Genomic DNA, 17467 nt, shown 5'->3' with positions numbered 1-17467 from the left:
TCAATATTAAAAGGAAATGACAATATTTGAGGACCTGCTGTAATCACATTTGGGTCTCAGAAAGTCTCTGACTGCAGTGTGAAGGACAGAAATCAAGGACAGGAAGTCTCTATACTTTAGATTTTTCTGTTTGGTTGAACAGTTCCAACAGTGCTACTTCTAGATAGCTTCGTAGTTTGATTTTGAGCCCAATTTTAATTAACATGTAAAGTACTTTTAACTCACTAGGAAAATAGATTTCTCAGGAATACACAGTTCTAAAGTAGCAACATTACAAAGGAGTCAAATGGTTAAAAATGTGTTTAGAGAAGAAAATGTGCAAGTTCAGGGGAAATAAATTATGTTCAAGAGCAAAAATTGTAAAATAATAAAAACACCGAATAATTTTTAAAACCCCATAGTAAAGACTATTTTGGCTTCGATTATTACCATAACCACTTACTTCCTATTATCTTAGACAACACAAATAGTTATAAAAGCCAGGTTGAAAAATTTTCAAAACAGAATAGAAAACTGTACAGAAATACTTACAATCAAGTCCTACTTAAAAATTCTACAATATTAATGTTATAAGATAGTATTCTGGTTGTTTAGAAAGCCTATTATTGCCAACATTCTCTTCAGTTGAAAGCACAAGCCAAGAAAAGAAAACTCCAACCAAACTGGAAGAAACATTAAGGTCCATCTCTTAGTACTTCCACATACCATATAAAATCTATTCTTTTTGAAAGACGTACAGACTATTGTTGGGTCAGCTTGAATATTCTGAAGAACGGGGTTTTCAGAAGCTTTCATTTCTATAGTAGTTGCAGCACGATGTTTTTTGGCTATTCCCTGGAACAAAGCCAATTGCATCACCCTAATATTTTCTTGCTTGCCTAAGATCCGCACACACCTGGAAAACACGTTTTATACAATAAAATTTTCAGAGTTAATTCCAATCATAACAATTTAACAGATAAAAGCTGGGAATCAGCTATCCTTGATCTTTGTACAAAATAGTGGAAGATTTTTTAAAAGTGTTTCTTTACCCACCTCACCACCAAAAAAAGCTATTTAAAATTGGTATGGAGCTATAATTTTCAGGTAAAAAAAAAATTGCAATTGTTCAGTCATATAGTTTTAACCTATCCCCATTATTTTGGTCTATGTGCAAACCTTCAAAGATTTTTGTATTGCTAAGAACTAAATATAAATTTGTTTATATGTGAGAATGTACAGCATAAGATTTTTTTCTCCTTAAAATATACTTTTAAGTTCTTTTTATTTACCTTCAGTGATAGTATCTGATTGTAGCTTTCTGAACTAAAACCAAATGGACTGTTTGCACAAAAGGCTTATTGTGGTTTCATGCATTTTAAGTTCTGATTTTATGTCTAGCAGGATGTAATGCCGAATTCTGTGGTTAAAATATTTGGCAACATTTAACATGAACCAGGCTAATTTAAATCAATAATCAAAAGACAGACTATAACTTGTTAAAAAAACAACAACAACAACTTGAAACTATGCATATCTTCTTTCCATTTCTTTCACAAACATGAGTGGAAACTTTTTACATAAGAGTATAAACAACAGAAAGACCACAGAAAAATCCAGTCAAAACATTTGGTTAAGTTTAGACATTTGGGACCATTCCACTTGTCTTGGAACAAACAAAACTCCCATTGTTTCCCTGAAGGAGGAAATGGTCCCCAATAAATGCATTTTAAAAAAATACAGCATATTAAAGCTTACCGGTTTGTTTCTACATTTATAACTTTAATGCCCAGCATTGTTCCATATAGCACAAAGTGTCCAGTTTCATCAAAAACTATATTAATTAATCTCACTGCATCCACCTTCTCCAACTCACGTTCTACAGCCATTCGTCGGCCAAATTCCATGTCTGGTAGCTGTTGCCTCATTTGCTGTAGTTCAGTAAACATCTAGGAAACAACCCATTTATTAACAAAAAAGCTACATAATAAAGGGAATGTGAATTCAAATAGAAGCAGAGTATACATTAAGAGCAACTGACAGTTTGTGTATTTGTGTTATCTCGTATGGAGGATTCTAAACACTATTTCAATCATAAAAAATAATTTACACTAACTGGTTCTTCTAATTAAATAAAAAAAAACAGTCAATGTAATTACTACTTTATAGGAAATTTCTGCTGCCATTTATAAGCTACAGACTAGCAGTTTCTATTAGACATATAATGCAAACCATATAAGTAATTTAAAATTTTCAAGTAGCTACATTAAACAAAAATGAGAGTTAAAATTAATGTTTTATTTAACCCAACATATCCAAAATATTAACATTTAAACATTAAGCAATTCAATAAAATTACATTTTTTTCTTATATTAAATCTTTGAAATTGTATTTCGTACTTTCAGTTTCTCAATTTGAACTAGCCACATACCAAGTACTCAAGAGCCACATATGGCTAGTGGCTACTATATTAGATGATGTAGCTGTAGACTATGAAGTCCTTATATAAGGATCACAGGGCCTAACATACTAAGCCAGAGGTTCTCAACTTGTGGGTTGCAACCCCTTTGGGGGTCAAACGACCCTTTCACAGAGGTCGTCTAAGACCATCATGCATATCAGATATTTACATTATGATTCATAACAATAGCAACATTACAGTTATGAAGTAGCAACGAAAATAATTTTATGGTTGGGTCACAACATGAGGAACTGTATTTAAAGGGCCAGAAGGTTGAGAACCACTGACATAAAGACTAAAAAACACACACACACAAATTAATTCACCAGAATTTATCTCGTAGGAAAGAGGTGAGAATGGAGGGAGAGGAGGAGGAGGAGGAGGGAGAGGAGGGAGAGGAGGAGGAGGAGGGGAACGGGAGGAGAAGGAGACACAATAAGCACTCAATTTTTTTGTCTTAACCCTCACCCTAGGATATGTTTATTGATTTTAGAGACAGATGGAGAAGAAGAGGGAGGGAGAAGGAAGGAGAATGAGAGTGAGAGAAGGGAACTAGGGGGGAGAGAGGGTGGAAAGGGAGGAGGAGGAGGGGGCAGAGAAGAAGGAGGAGGAGGAGGAGAAAGAGAGAGAAACATTGATGAGACACTCCCCAACCAGGATGTGCAACCTAACTGGGATCATATGCAGGGTACAGGGGATCATGCTCTAACCAACTGAGCCACCCAGCTAGGGCAGCACTCAATTCTTATTGAATGAATAAAATCTTATTAGTTCACTAATGTGTAACAATTTCAGGATATTTCAGAAAATACTTCAAGTTGTTTTGACATGGAGTAATACTTATAGTTAGATTATCATTAGTAAATATGATGTAGGATAGATGCTTATTTTTATGGGTATACTTTAGTTTGGAAATTTGTTTTACTTTTTTAAAAAATTATTTTATTGATTTCAGAGAGGAAGGGAAAGGGTGAGATAGAAACATCAATGATGAGAGAGAAATATAGACTGGCCACCTCCTACACGCCCCCTACTGGGGATCAAGCCCACAACCCAGGCACGTGCCCCCGATGGGGATTGAATCTAGGACCCTTTAGTCCGCAGGCAGATGCTCTATCCACTGAGCCAAACTAGTTAGGGCTACTTTTTTTTTTAGATAATTAATACACAAAAACAGGGGTCACATCCAATTACTATTATGACACTATAGGCCTCCCAGAATATATGATCTTTACATTTAGTTTTCCAGACATTTAGGGCATCAAAGAGCATAATTCAGAAGTAGTTCTCCATTGCAGTTGAAAATAAACCAGACTTATGTTCCATCTACTACTTTTTTCATGTCTGTGTTAACTAGAAATCTTCAGTTTTTTATATATGGAATGAACAATATGCTCCAAAAATCAAAAGGAGGTATGTGTGTTAGGGAATGGTCTTATAGACCAGCTAAAAAGCCTAGTCATTAGAGTTCCTTTTCTCCAATCTGTGAGACTAATATATGTTATTGATTCCTATATTCATATGTCAGAAACAGCTTAGATGTTAGAGAGAGGATTCAGTTTCAAGACAAAGTTTGTAGATGACCATCTGCCAGTGATTTCAGAGAGGAAAGGAGACAGAGAGATAGAAACATCAATGACGACAGAGAATAATTGATTGGCTGCCTCCTGCATGCCCCCTCCTGGGAATCAAGCCAGCAATTTGGGCATGTGCTCTGACCAGGAATTGAACCTTGACCTCCTAGTTCATAGGGCGACACTCAACCACTGAGCCATATATTTATTTTATGTTAATCTAACCTGATAAGTAGAATCCTGCTACAGAATTCTAGCCTTACTAGCAAGGCCTCTGTGATACACAACTGTGTGGCCATATGCAGTGATTCTGGCTAATAAATGCCAAAAGATACTTCACACTGTCCAAATTTCTTGTCTTTTAAACTAGGACTCTAACTGGTTAGAAACTTCCCCCTGTGACATGGAACTGTGAAAACCCAGTGACTTACTAGTTACTAGCATTGGAACTAATTTAAATGGCATTTGCCTTTTTCTTTTTTTTTCAAATTCTCTCATTCTGAATCAACTCCTGACATAGGTTTTAATACTGAGCTCTTGATACTTTAGTTCTATCACTTCAACAAATGTTGAAGACAATAATGAAGAAATAGAGGGGACTGAACAGCTCAGAGTATGTATGTTAAAGAGATTATATCCAGAAACTAGGATTTGAATATTTCTTTTCCTAAGGAAGCTTAGAAGAGCTGCAAGTTGGTAGAGTTTTGCAAATTATATTTAACACTTGCCACCAAACAACAGTGCCACTAATAAGAGTGATAGAATTTTTGAAGAGCTTAATGCAGGGAATATAATGTAAATTGGTTACTACTGAGACTGGAATCAACACTGTCATACAGTATACATTACTGCTACAAAGGTTCAACACAGACTTACCACTAGCAGTTAAAGAACTACTTGATGAAAACAGCTGATGAGATCCAATTTCCAGAAAAACTAGTTAACTCTGCATGGATATACTCTTATTCTATAATGATACACTCTAACAAATTCTTGTTAGCAGTAATTATGTGTCAGGTACTATTCTTAATGCTGGAGATACAATCATGAGCCAAAACAGATACAGGACCATAGATTGTATAAAGTTTAGTCTATTGGAGGTTGATATACATGAATCAAATAATCAGACCATACAAAATGCTTTCTAAAAGACAATAGTAATATACAGTCACATAAAAAAAGTTGTCCTAGACTGGATGAATAGTGAAAAACTACCACAGGAAGAGACCCTTTCACTGAGATTTGAAGAACAAGTTCAACAGGTAATGGGAGAGATGGAGGGAGGGGTAACTCCAGGTAGAAGGAACAGAATGTTCAAGAAACTGAAGCAAGGCCTAACTGGCTAGAGTAAAAGGCAGGGAGAAAGGTAAGTTACACTAGGCCAGGGGTGGGCAACCCCTGGCACGCGTGCCAAACATGGCATGCCAGTAACTTTTGCTGGCACACGAAACCCTCTCTTATAATCTTCCATTTACAATTGCGAATCTTTGTTCTCAGTGATGAATTTTGTTAAGTCTTGTAATAGGAGTAGCCTGACGGATAATAGTAGCTCGTGCATATCTCTGAAGGTCACGAAATATAAACCTGATGTAAAATCTCTGTCATCAGTGATGCAGCAGCAAAAGTCCCACTGATAATATCAAATGGAGTCATAAAGTTTTCTGTCGGACTATCAGTGTACACGTATACATTAAAAAATAAATGTATCTTTCATCATCATATACTGTGTTTTTGTCGCTCGAATGGATTTTATTATTTCTTCAAGGTTCTTCACATACGTACACCTTAAGAGATATCAAGTAGGCATAACATGTTCTCAAAAAATTAGGGTTGGCACGCAGAAGAATTTTGAGTCAGAGATTTTGCTGGTTTTGGCACGCACTCACAAAAAGGTTGCCCACCCCTGCACTAGGCTGTAATAGTAGGCAGACACCACAACATGGCAGGCCATTATTTTGGTCTTGATCCTAAGAACAACAGGAAGTAACTGAAAGGTTCAGAGGAAGCCATGATCAAACATGTGCTTTTACTGATTCACACAGCCAGTCGGCCTGGTGGTCAAATCCCTCTAGTATTAACTACAACAATCAAGGCTCAACTAGAACAAGACTGCGCACAAAGACCACTAGGGGGTGCACCAAGAAAGCATAAAAAATGCGGAGACAAAAAAACATGACAGAAATGGACGATATAGAGCTAAAAAACGCAATTTTGAGGGCTTGCAAAAATGTGCTAGAAGCTGCCAATAAACTTGAGGAGAGACTCACGAAAACTAATGAGACCCTCGATGCTATGATAAAGAAACTAGAAATTAAGCATACACGGACTGAAATAAAGAATATTATACAGACACCCAATAGCAGACCAGAGGAGCCCAAGAATCAAGCCAAAGATTTGAAATGCGAAGAAGCAAAAAACACCCAACCGGAAAAGCAAAATGAAAAAAGAATCCGAAAATACGAAGATAGTGTAAGGAGCCTCTGGGACAGCTTCAAGCGTACAAACATCAGAATAATTGGGGTGCCAGAAGATGAGAGACAGCAAGATATTGAAAACCTATTTGAAGAAATAATGGCAGAAAACTTCCCCCACCTGGTGAAAGAAATGGACTTACAGGTCCAAGAAGCGCAGAGAACCCCAAACAAAAGGAATCCAAAGAGGACCACACCAAGACACATCATAATTAAAATGCCAAGAGCAAAAGACAAAGAGAGAATCTTAAAAGCAGCAAGAGAAAGAGACTCAATTACCTACAAGGGAATACCCATACGACTGTCAGCTGATTTCTCAACAGAAACTTGGCAGGCCAGAAGGGAATGGCAAGAAATATTCAAAGTGATGAATACCAAGAACCTACAACCAAGATTACTTTATCCAGCAAAGCTATCATTCAGAATTGAAGGTCAGATAAAGAGCTTCACAGATAAGGAAAAGCTAAAGGAGTTCATCACCACTAAACCAGTATTATACGAAATGCTGAAAGGTATCCTTTAAGAAGAGGAAGAAGAAAAAGGTAAAGATACAAATTGTGAACAACAAACATGCATCTATCAACAAGTGAATCTAAGAATCAAGTGAATAAATAATCTGATGTACAGAATGAACTGGTGATTATAATTTGGGGTGGGAACTGGGAGGAGGGGAGTTATGGGGGGGAAAAAAAGAGGAACAAATGTAACCTGAACAATAAAGATTTAATTAAAAAAAAAATGGCAAACATGTGCTTTTAAAAAATTACTCTACATGTAGCATGGATAACAGATTAGATACTAGCAGATCATGTTATAAGTCAGGCAAAAGATCATGAATTATGGTAGTGACAGGTGTGCTGAAAGTAAGAGGATGGATTTAAAGTATATTTAGAAAGTAAAATTGTCAAGACTCATGATACAAATTAAATAGAGGGGTAAGGAAGCAGAGTTAAGGATGACTCAGGTTTCTGGCTTGTGCAATTAATGGATATTGATGCCATTCATGAAGATAGAAGAAAAAAAAGGAAAAAATAGAAAAGACAGTACCAGGTCTGTTCATAATAGAAACCTGGAGAAATAAATTTGGGAATAGTCACAGACAGATAAGAGTGAATAGAGTGGGAAGAGAGGGTGGCTTAGAATGAGTTCTGAAGATCTTAAAAGAATGAGCTTGCAAACAAAACAAAACAGAAAAAAACAGATACATACTAAAAGGATCATTGGCTCAGAAGAAATAAACCTAGGGAAGAGAGTTTATATATTAAATTTAAATTGCACTTACACTTAGTGATTCATCAAAGACTCTCATGAGTTTTCCAGTTAAAAACCTGAAAATCCTAACTTTTCTATCAGAACCAATTGTAGCTATTTTCTTCCCATCAGGTGAAAAACATATGCTGGTTGGATAAGCCTTGCACTTGGCAAATTCATATAAATCTGTGTCAGTTTTATATTCCCAGTTCACATTTTTGGGGAATTTATATTCATGGGGAGGCCCAGTCCAGTATTCAATCATTCCAGATTTGTCGGAAGACACTACTGCTTTGTAAACTGGGTTTAGCCGTATTTGAGTAAGAGGTGACGTATGGAGTTTGTCAAAAACATGAAGTGGCTGGTTATCTCCTCGACCATCATAAATAAAAATTTTTCCTGTACTTTTCTCAGAAGCAGCAACTGATGATATGGCATCCCCTGGGCAATAGATCCATTCACATTGTCCAGGAAAATAGCTGAAATAATAAAGAATTGAGAGAAAAAGAAGGTCAATACAAGAAATAAGCATCCCTTCCTACTCCTACCACCAAAAAATGTCCTGGTCAGTGACCAGTGATTTGGCTAGTTTTGGATTCCCTGCTCAAAAAAGGCAGAGAATTACAGAATGGGGAGGAACAACTAAGGACAGTTACTGATTTTTCTCATATTGACCTCATCAGTGCATTGATAATAACTTCTGAAGATCTACAATCTACAACAGGGGTCCTCAAACTTTTTAAACAGGGGGCCAGTTCACTGTCCCTCAGACTGTTGGAGGGCCGGAATATAGTTTAAAGGACCCCTGATCTACAAGAAGAGAATTGCTATAGCAGACCATTCACTTCTCTTGAGTAGAAAAGGAAACCTAACTAGACCTAGGGCTTAAGATAGTTTGAGGCAATGCTTTTTGAATCTCTGATCTCAGTCTATATATAACTTACTCTTAAGTACATTAGCATGAACAGTATGTTATAAATCCATCCTTGAAATATTAAAACTCAAAATATTTTAGTTATGACTATGTTCAAAAGAAAATCATGCTTTTATCACACTCTCCTAATTGGTAACTTGATATTATAACTATAAGCTTTGAACATGCTCCCTGATGAGCAGAGTATAAAAAAATGAGACAGAGTTAATCAACACACCAAACTTTTACACTTAAATGAGTGTTGTCTCCTTCAAAGTAATCAGTCTGAGAAGTTAGTTATTCTAATGATGGTGCTGATGCTCAAAACATTTTTGGGACTCTTAGAATTTCTATCAAAGCCTAAAAAAATACTCTGTCAGTATTTGCAAAGGTGGCAAATGTTCAACATTTATGAATAGATTTGATTTTTAAAAATAGCTAACATGGGGAAACAAAGCTGGGGAGTAAGACAGATGATCAATAGGTGTTTCTATTTGTAGTAAAAAAAATAAGTTCTGACCATAAATGAGACTGATTTCCTTTAGTGGCTTGTACACTGGTTTAATAGGAAATTCCAAAAGGAGTCCTGCTCTGTATTGAACTACTGTTTTTCTCCATCCTAATTCATATGATGAAGCTCTAACCCCCAATGTAATTGTATGTGGCCACAGGGTCTTTAGGAGGTAATTAAGTTTAAATGAGGCCTTATGGGTGGGGCCCTACCCCCATAGGCCTGTGGCCTTCTAAAAAGAAGAGAGAGATATCATTCCTCCTTTCATCCCCTGTTCCCAATGAAAATACAATGTGAAACACAGAAGAGAATTCACACCAGAAACCAAACCCTGCTGCAACCTTGACCTTGGACTTTCCAGCCTCTAGAATTGTGAGAAAATAAATTTCTGTTTATGCCAACCAATCTTTGGTCTTTTGTTGTGGCAGTCTGAGCAGACAAAAACATGTCTCAAAACTGTTTCTGACAACAATGCTAAAACTTTCAAGGTGACATTCATTTAGGTGTATATAAATGCAGGTGTGTGTTATCTTTAAAAAGACATGCTTGAAGCAAAGTATTAGTCTCATTACTGTACAGTTTAACTACAAAGTTTGGGTATCAATATACTTCAAAGTTTAAAATCATCAACAATTAACTTCTATTCTAAAAATGTGCATTAGCTTTCTAAGAACAATACCACAAGTTTAACTCTAAGTGCCAGTAAATTAGACATGATGGACCCTTGTTATTAAGCAGTGTTAAAGAGATATAATGAATTCTTGCTATGATGCTGTTTGGAAATTTCTGCAGTGATTATGACAAAAACCACATCAGAAACCTCCAAATAGCATCATAACAAGGACTCACCATTTCCCAAGAGAAATCCAAAGGTACATTTTTTAATGGAATGGTAACATATTCTGTTTAGAAATACCTATGGGTGAAGTTTAGTTGAAAAATTATTTCATGCCTTGCTGGTGTGGCTCAGTGGTTGAGCGTCGACCTATGAACCCAGAGGACCTGGTTCAATTCCTGGTCAGGCACATGCCCAGGTTGGGGGCTCTATAGGGGTTGCGCAGGAGGCAGCCAATCAATGATTCTCTCTCGTTATTGATATTTCTATCTCTCTCTCCCTCTCCCTTCCTTTCTGAAATCAATAAAAATATATTTTTTTAAAAATGAGTTCACTAAGTGAAAAAATATGTAATTTAGAAAAGACTCACCCAAGCTTCAGCATATTGATCATGTCAAAGTTCACTACATCAAACACCTTCATTGCTTTATCATCACCCACAGAACAAAACAATGCTCCCTCAGAGCTAACTGCAATACTTTCAATAACTCCTGTTTAAATAAATAAAATTAAAACATCAAATACCAATGATATAAATGCACACAATTCAAAGAAAAAAAATCAGTTTAAAAGAAACTTTACAGAGCTAACATTATTATATTTAATAATAAGTATATTTGGAACTTAAAACACACACACACACACACACACACACACACACACACACACACACACACAAAACGTTAGTACAGTTTAAGAGAGCCAAAAAAGAAAAGGTGAAATTCTTACCCAGGTGACTGCGAAAATGTTTAACAAATTCAATTCCTTCTTCTACCTTTTTCCAGAACTTAACATGTCCATCATGACTGGCAGTAATAATAAAGTCTGTCCTGCACATATGAAATTATAAAAGTTAACATCTAAAACAAATCTATGAATCGCTCAATATCCCCAAGCCAATCATTCACTGAGAATCTCTGACTCTTTCAGAATAGGTTTTCAAAAAAATCTTCCTTTATGCTGGCCACTATATTAGGATAGATAGAACATTGTAAATTTTGAAGTTCTTTTCTGGATATCGTAACTAATTTTCATCTTAAGACCTAGGCTCAGAATTGAGTTGGGACTTGACATTAAAAAAATAAAGAAATCTCACTGGGAATCACTAGACCTTAAGAGTATTTTAATGTTAAAATTACCCTACAGGCTATCTTTTCATAGGGAAAAGGTTCTATTTTTCAGAATTCATAAATTAAATCTCCACATATTACTTTCATATACAGCAAAATTCAACATAAGTTTGTTTGTATTCTATGCAAGGTATTTTGGTTGTTTAAATTACCAAAAATATAGTTAGGGGAAAAAAATATTTTGTACAGAATAATCTTGTCTGCAGGTGTATAAAAATAGAAACCATTTATTGAAACCTAGTATGTGCCAGGTACTTTACACACATTACCATATTTAATCTTTACAGGAACTCTATTAGTGTAGGTATTTTTTATCATCATTTTATGAATTAGAAAATAGTTTTGAAATGTTAAATGTATTTTTCCTAGGTCCACAACTGAAGAGCGGCATTCAATGTCAGATCTGCCTAACTTCAAATTCTATAATCTTTCTATTATACCCTGCTGTTTTGGGCTAAAAACAAAACAAAACAAAAAAACTTGAGGAGCCTTGACAGTGTCGCTCAGTGAATAGAACGTCAGCCCGAGCACCGAGGTGTCACGGGTTTGATTCCCAATCAAGGGCATGTACCTGCGTTTCAGGTGCGATCCCTGGCCTGGTTGGGGCACATGTGGGAGGCAACCAATCAATGTGTCTCTCACATCAATGTTTCTCTCTCCTCACCCCTTTCTTTCTTCCACTCTAAAAACTTAATGGGAAAAATATCCTCGGGTAAGGATTAACAATAACAACAGAAAAACTTGAGGAGAGAGTGATAGCAATTCTAGTCCAATATACTGCTTTATACAGTGATGACTTTGGATTGGGAAAAGTGCTAATGTCTGTCAGAATTATTCTATAAAGGAAAAATAAGAATATTTTATATTACCACAATTAAAAATGATATTTTAATTACATGTATATCTTAAATGGCTTCCAAGAGATTAAGAATAGACTGATCCAAAGAGCAAAGTAATTCATCTACTTCTTTCCATAATCACAGCCAATATCATCCACGTCACCATCATATCTCATCTAGATTTCTATACTAGTCTCTTAACTGCTCTTACTATATCCATTCTGGCCCTATTTAAGTCCATTAATCTCACCACAGCCAGAGTGGTCTTAAAAAAAACAAACCTGATGTTACTCTCCTGATTACAGGCTCAAAATCCATACAAGGAATAGAAAACTCTCTAAGACTTAATCCTTGCATTTTTTGCTCCAGCCTCATCTGCCATTTCCTCACCTATAAAATGTAGGTTATATTACTACCTCATTAGACTGTTCTTAAGATGAACAAAATAATTTATGAAAAAGCTTTAGAACAGTATTGGGTATAATACGCACTTAACATACAGTAGAATATTACTATTATGATGATTATTCTTCAAATCCCACTCATTTATTTTGAAGGTCCTGTGACATTTCCAGGTTGTCTTAGTTCTCATCATTTTCCCCATTAGTACTGACGGGGCCAGCTACCAATTACTCCATCTGTTTAACTAATATACTCTTCTTCTGGAAACCTCATCTTCTTTTGGCATTTATTTCCAAAAGACATGCACACAAACTGAGGAGTTATGTCTTAGAGGATGCATTCCTTGTGTGATATAGGAAAGAACATGTCAGCCTTTAACTTAAACTTCCACTGAACCTATAAAATTAAACAGAAATCCATAATATCCTAAAGTTACTTCTATTAGTTCATGTCAAAATTGAAGCATTTAAAAAAAATCTTTTCAGAAAATGTAAGAAGATATGATACACTTACTTGGTGCACACTACATGGGTGATAACATCTCTATGCATGTAACTGCGCTCGTACATAGATGCACTGGGGAGATTATCAAGATAGACTCTTTCAAACTCTAGAACTGAGAAAAAAAGAAAAAATTATTTTTAACAACTGGAACTCAATACTATTTTGTATTTTCTAAATTCCATGTTGTCTTTTCATCTAGATTTTCTTGAATTTCTGTCTATTCCACATGTAATAAAAACAAAAATCCAGTGTCTCATGTCAGTTGTAACTTTTATTATTGCATAATATTGAACAGCACTAATATTTAGCCAGTCACAAGTTCTTAGGTAATACATACATACTTAACTGTCCCCAAAACTTAGGCACTGAATGACTGGCTTAATATGAAGGTTTCATTCAAAAACAAAACCAAAAACCTTAAAAAGCTTCATGAAAATACCACAACCATTTTTCTAACCACATAGATCCAATTATTAGTGCTAATTTAAATAATAAGAGGCCAGTAGCCATCTATAAGATGTCTCAGTTTATCTTTAAGGCACTAATCCTCTTTGAAGCAATATACTGGTTTTTTTTAGAGTTGAGAAAACCCCAGAGCAGCGGTTCTCAACCTGGGGGTCGAACGACCCTTTCACAGGGGTCGCCTAAGACCATCGGAAAACACATATATAATTACATATTGTTTTTTGATTCATCACTATGCTTTAATTATGTTCAATTTGTAACAATGAAATTGGGGGTCGCCACAACATGAGGAACTGTATTAAAGGGTCACGGCATTAGGAAGGTTGAGAACCACTGCCCTAGAGAGTATCCAGTTGACTGCTTCCAAAGCACTTTCCAGGGGCAAAACATTTTTAAGAGTGATGATGTGAGAAAATATTCATTTCATTATATGAGCCATAAACAATTTTACAGGTAAAAGATATTATATGTGTACCTAACAAAATAATCCAATGACTATTTTATTTACCCCAAAATGTCCACAAAGTTGCCAAGTAAAATGAGCTATTTCAGTTTTTTTTATAACTACTGTATATCAGACTCAAAGCTGTGTCCAATGGATTACTTTTCCCATCATTTTTAGTAACAAAATCCCCATTTTAAAAAAAATATATTTTATTGATTTTTTACAGAGAGGAATAGAGAGTTAGAAACATCGATCAGCTGCCTCCTGTACACTCCCCACTGGGTATGTGCCCGCAACCAAGGTACATGCCCTTGACCGGAACCGAACCTGGGACCCTTCAGTCCGCAGGCCGACGCCCTATCCACTGAGCCAAACCGGTTAGAGCCAAAATCCCCGTTTTTATATGAGCATACTGACATCCAGCTATAAGATAACCTTTCTCACCTTCTCCTGCAGTTAGGTGTAACCTTGTACCAATGAGATAAAAGTGGAAATGTTGTGTCACAGTCAAGAATTCTTCTTCAAAAGGTGTACCCTTCTTCCCTTCCTCAGTCCTACAGCTTGGAACTGGGACATGAGCACCGTAATTCTAATACCCACTCAGGACAAAGGTGAGGGCCATTCCCTAGTAATGCTGGGGCAGAACACTGGAAAAAGCCTAGGTTCCTTTGGAGCCTCCATACCAATCCTAGACTACCTACTTTGGGACTTCTTTTACATATGAGAGAAGTATATCTTTATCTTTTCAATGTTATTTTGTTATTTTCTGTAATATGGAGTTAAATTTGATCCTATCTGATACACATGCCTTTTGCTGCCAGTTAGTTCACTTATTGAACAGATATTTATTGAAAATAAATTCCAAGGCACATGGAATAAAGAAGAGTAACACATAGTTCTGTCCTTGAGAATCCATTAGTTTAATTAAAGGTAGTGCCATACAATCTATAATAAAAAAAGCAAAATATGCTAATTAGACCAGACGAACTTCCGGACGAAGCCGGGGCTGCGAGGGAAGCCCGGGTCCCAGGTGCCAGAGGGAAGCCGGTGCCAGCAGACGGGGGAAGGAAGGCCTACTCTTGCACAAATTTCATGCACCAGGCCTCTAGTCATTTATAATGTCTTTCTGAAAATGTATTCAAAAGTCCAATATCCAAACAATGCGTTAAAGGAAATAGTTCCATTTCTAGAAAGTTAAATATATTATTCAACTCCTGTCCTTTTAGACAAAATCTTCAATGATATTTTTGTTGTTGCTGTTAATCCTTACCCAAGGATATTTTCTCCATTGATTTTTAGAGAGTAGAAGGCAGTGGGGTGGGAGGGTGGGAGGAAGAGACAGAGAAACAGCTTGGTTGCCTCCCTTTTGCTCTTGGGGCGCATGCTCTAACCACTGCGCACACCAGCCAGGGCTTCAATGATTTTTTAAAACATTTCATACATCTTTGAAATTTCAATTTTTTTTCAAACTGAATACACTATGGAGTGACTTAAATACAATAAGCATCTAATTAAGGGTGAAGATTTTCACACCTAATAATTTCTGTATCTGTCTCAATTGTTTTAAGTTTTTAAGATCATTGTCTCCTAATATTAATATCAGCACTTTGATATTTTTTGATCCTCCCACACTTATTTTCTATAAAAAAGGATATGCAAGAATATTCTAATTCAATAAAATAAGTAATAGCATAAATACTGTAATATTTATTCATTCAGTAAATACTTATTGAGTACCTGCTATATGCATAGCTATGCAGCAAGACTTGCTCTTATATGTTTAGTCTTAGCAGTGGAGAGAAACATTAATCAGACAATAACATGAATAAATATACAATTTCAAAATGTAACATGTGCAATGAGGAAAAGTTATTACAGAAACATTTATCTGGAAGCCGTGGCAATAAAAAAAAGAAGAAGGTAATAACACTAAGGGTGTCAATGTACAAGGTTAAAAAAAATTGCTTTTTTGCCCTAGTCGGTTGGTTCAGCGGATAGAGCATCGGAAAGGATTCTGGTCAAGGGCACAAATCACATACCTTGGTGATTTGTGCCCTTGGCCAGAGCACATGCAGGAGGCAACCAACCGATGTGTTTCTCTCACATCGGTATTTCTCTCTGCCTTTCCCTTTCCCTCTCTCTGCCACTCTCTCTAAAAATCAATGGGAAATATCCTAGGGTGAGGATTAAAAAAAAAAAAAAGCTTTTTCAAAATTCGGATACATAAAATTTGAAGACTACCTGTGGTAAACATTATCTCAGAGTTATTAGCAATGTGCTTTAGAAACCCAGCCCAGACTGGTGAAGCCACAGGCTTCCCAGAGGAGGTGATATCTGACCTGAGTGCAAAGGGTTGAACAACAACAAAAAGTTAGCCAAGTCAAAGGGTTGAGGGTGAATATCCCAGGTAGAGACAGACACCAAGATACCCAACAGTCATCTGGTGGAGAAAGAGTATGGCCCACGTGCACAGGAGAAACGACAAGGGGTTATTAAGGAAATACGATGGCCAGATAAGGAGAGAGGGAGCGTATGGTGAAAGGCCTTGTAAGCCATCATAGGGAGTTTGGACTTTATTTTGACAATAATGAGAAATAATGAAAGAGTTAAGTAAGGAAAGTGATCAAGTAAGATTTGAATTTTTAAAAGATCACATTTTAATGGCCTTGCCCATTTAAGGAAACATTTCATAGAACTTGAAGGAAAAGAAAATGCAATCTATTCCTTTACTCACTTCTTTTTGTTTGATAACATTTTGTCACTGTTCCACCTTAACAGCAAAATGCTTCATGTCCTGGTATGTAAGGAGTAAGGTTTGAAAACCACAGACCTCGTGTTTTCGATGAAAATATGTGTGATCCGGGAAACTTTTACCCCTGGGTCACAAAACTCATTAGTTGAAGAGTCAGGGTTGCACCGACCTTTGCCTACGTCCACGTGATGATTCTAAATACCCCCGCCTCGCGTCCCCATACCTGACACCGCTCCGGGGCTGAACGCCTCTAAGAGACCCAGAACTCCCTCCCAAGCTCCTAACCGGAGTTACAGATCCCAGCCTCCCAGGGCCGCTGTATACAGGGACCACACGAGAGGTGCCAAGAACATAGAAAGCCCTGGCATAAATAAGCATTAGCATCTACATAACAACTCAGTGATTGACAGTATTTGACATGATCGAAAAGACGCTGTCCTGCGTCCGAATCATTACTTCGGGGGCACGCAGAGGCCCAGAGCGGCCAGAAGCGAGAAGACGACCCTCGGTTCCGAGGGCACAAAACCTCACAAACACACCAGCGTCTCCGGGCCTGGCTTTCACGCCCCCACTCGGGGCATCGCAGCAAGCCCATCCGGCCCGTGCCAATCCCTGCCACTACCTTTCCTCTTCTTGGCCAACGTTGCCTCTACCGGTAAAGGCCCAACCCAGCGCTCTTCATCATCCTCTTCGTTCCCTTGGGCCATGGCTGCCGCCACTGCCAGCTCCCTCTCTTTGCGCTCCGTTTGCTCCGGCTCCTCCGGGTCCCGGCGCCTTCTCCTTCTTAGCTGGGAATCGCCACCCGCTTCCGCCGCCATGTCGCCCGAATCGTCACAAAAGGCGCGACGCTCCCAGCTCAACAACCAATCCCCGGGCAGCGCAGCCGGCTTGTCAGCCGCCGAGAAAGGCTCGGGATTGGCTGTGACGGGTCCAA

At 37.2% G+C, this 17467-nt stretch overlaps 1 protein-coding gene across 4 annotated transcripts in view; it reads right to left on the bottom strand.

The window, feature by feature from the left end:
• The window catches only part of PPWD1 (peptidylprolyl isomerase domain and WD repeat containing 1), a 25202-nt gene extending 7785 nt beyond the window's left edge, over positions 1-17417 (bottom strand). Inside the window, exons 1-7 of one of the 4 annotated variants that reach the window (XM_005857937.2) lie at positions 17156-17417; positions 12881-12983; positions 10726-10826; positions 10367-10487; positions 7769-8216; positions 1738-1928; positions 706-895 (exon numbers count right to left, since the gene is read on the bottom strand). In XM_005857937.2, coding sequence (XP_005857999.1) covers positions 706-895; positions 1738-1928; positions 7769-8216; positions 10367-10487; positions 10726-10826; positions 12881-12983; positions 17156-17351 — 1350 coding nt within the window. In that variant the 5' untranslated portion in view covers positions 17352-17417. Of the gene's footprint in view, positions 1-705; positions 896-1737; positions 1929-7768; positions 8217-10366; positions 10488-10725; positions 10827-12880; positions 12984-14225; positions 14335-17155 lie in introns of those variants that run through there. The other 3 variants (XM_005857938.2, XM_014549036.1, XM_014549038.1) reach the window with 3 other exon arrangements.
• Between the last annotated feature and the right edge of the window lie 50 nt (positions 17418-17467).

The sequence above is a fragment of the Myotis brandtii genome, unplaced genomic scaffold, assembly GCF_000412655.1.
Source record: "Myotis brandtii unplaced genomic scaffold, ASM41265v1 scaffold115, whole genome shotgun sequence".
NCBI lineage: Eukaryota > Metazoa > Chordata > Mammalia > Chiroptera > Vespertilionidae > Myotis > Myotis brandtii.
Note: the sequence above shows the minus strand (reverse complement) of the source record. Positions and strands in the feature narration are given on the sequence as shown.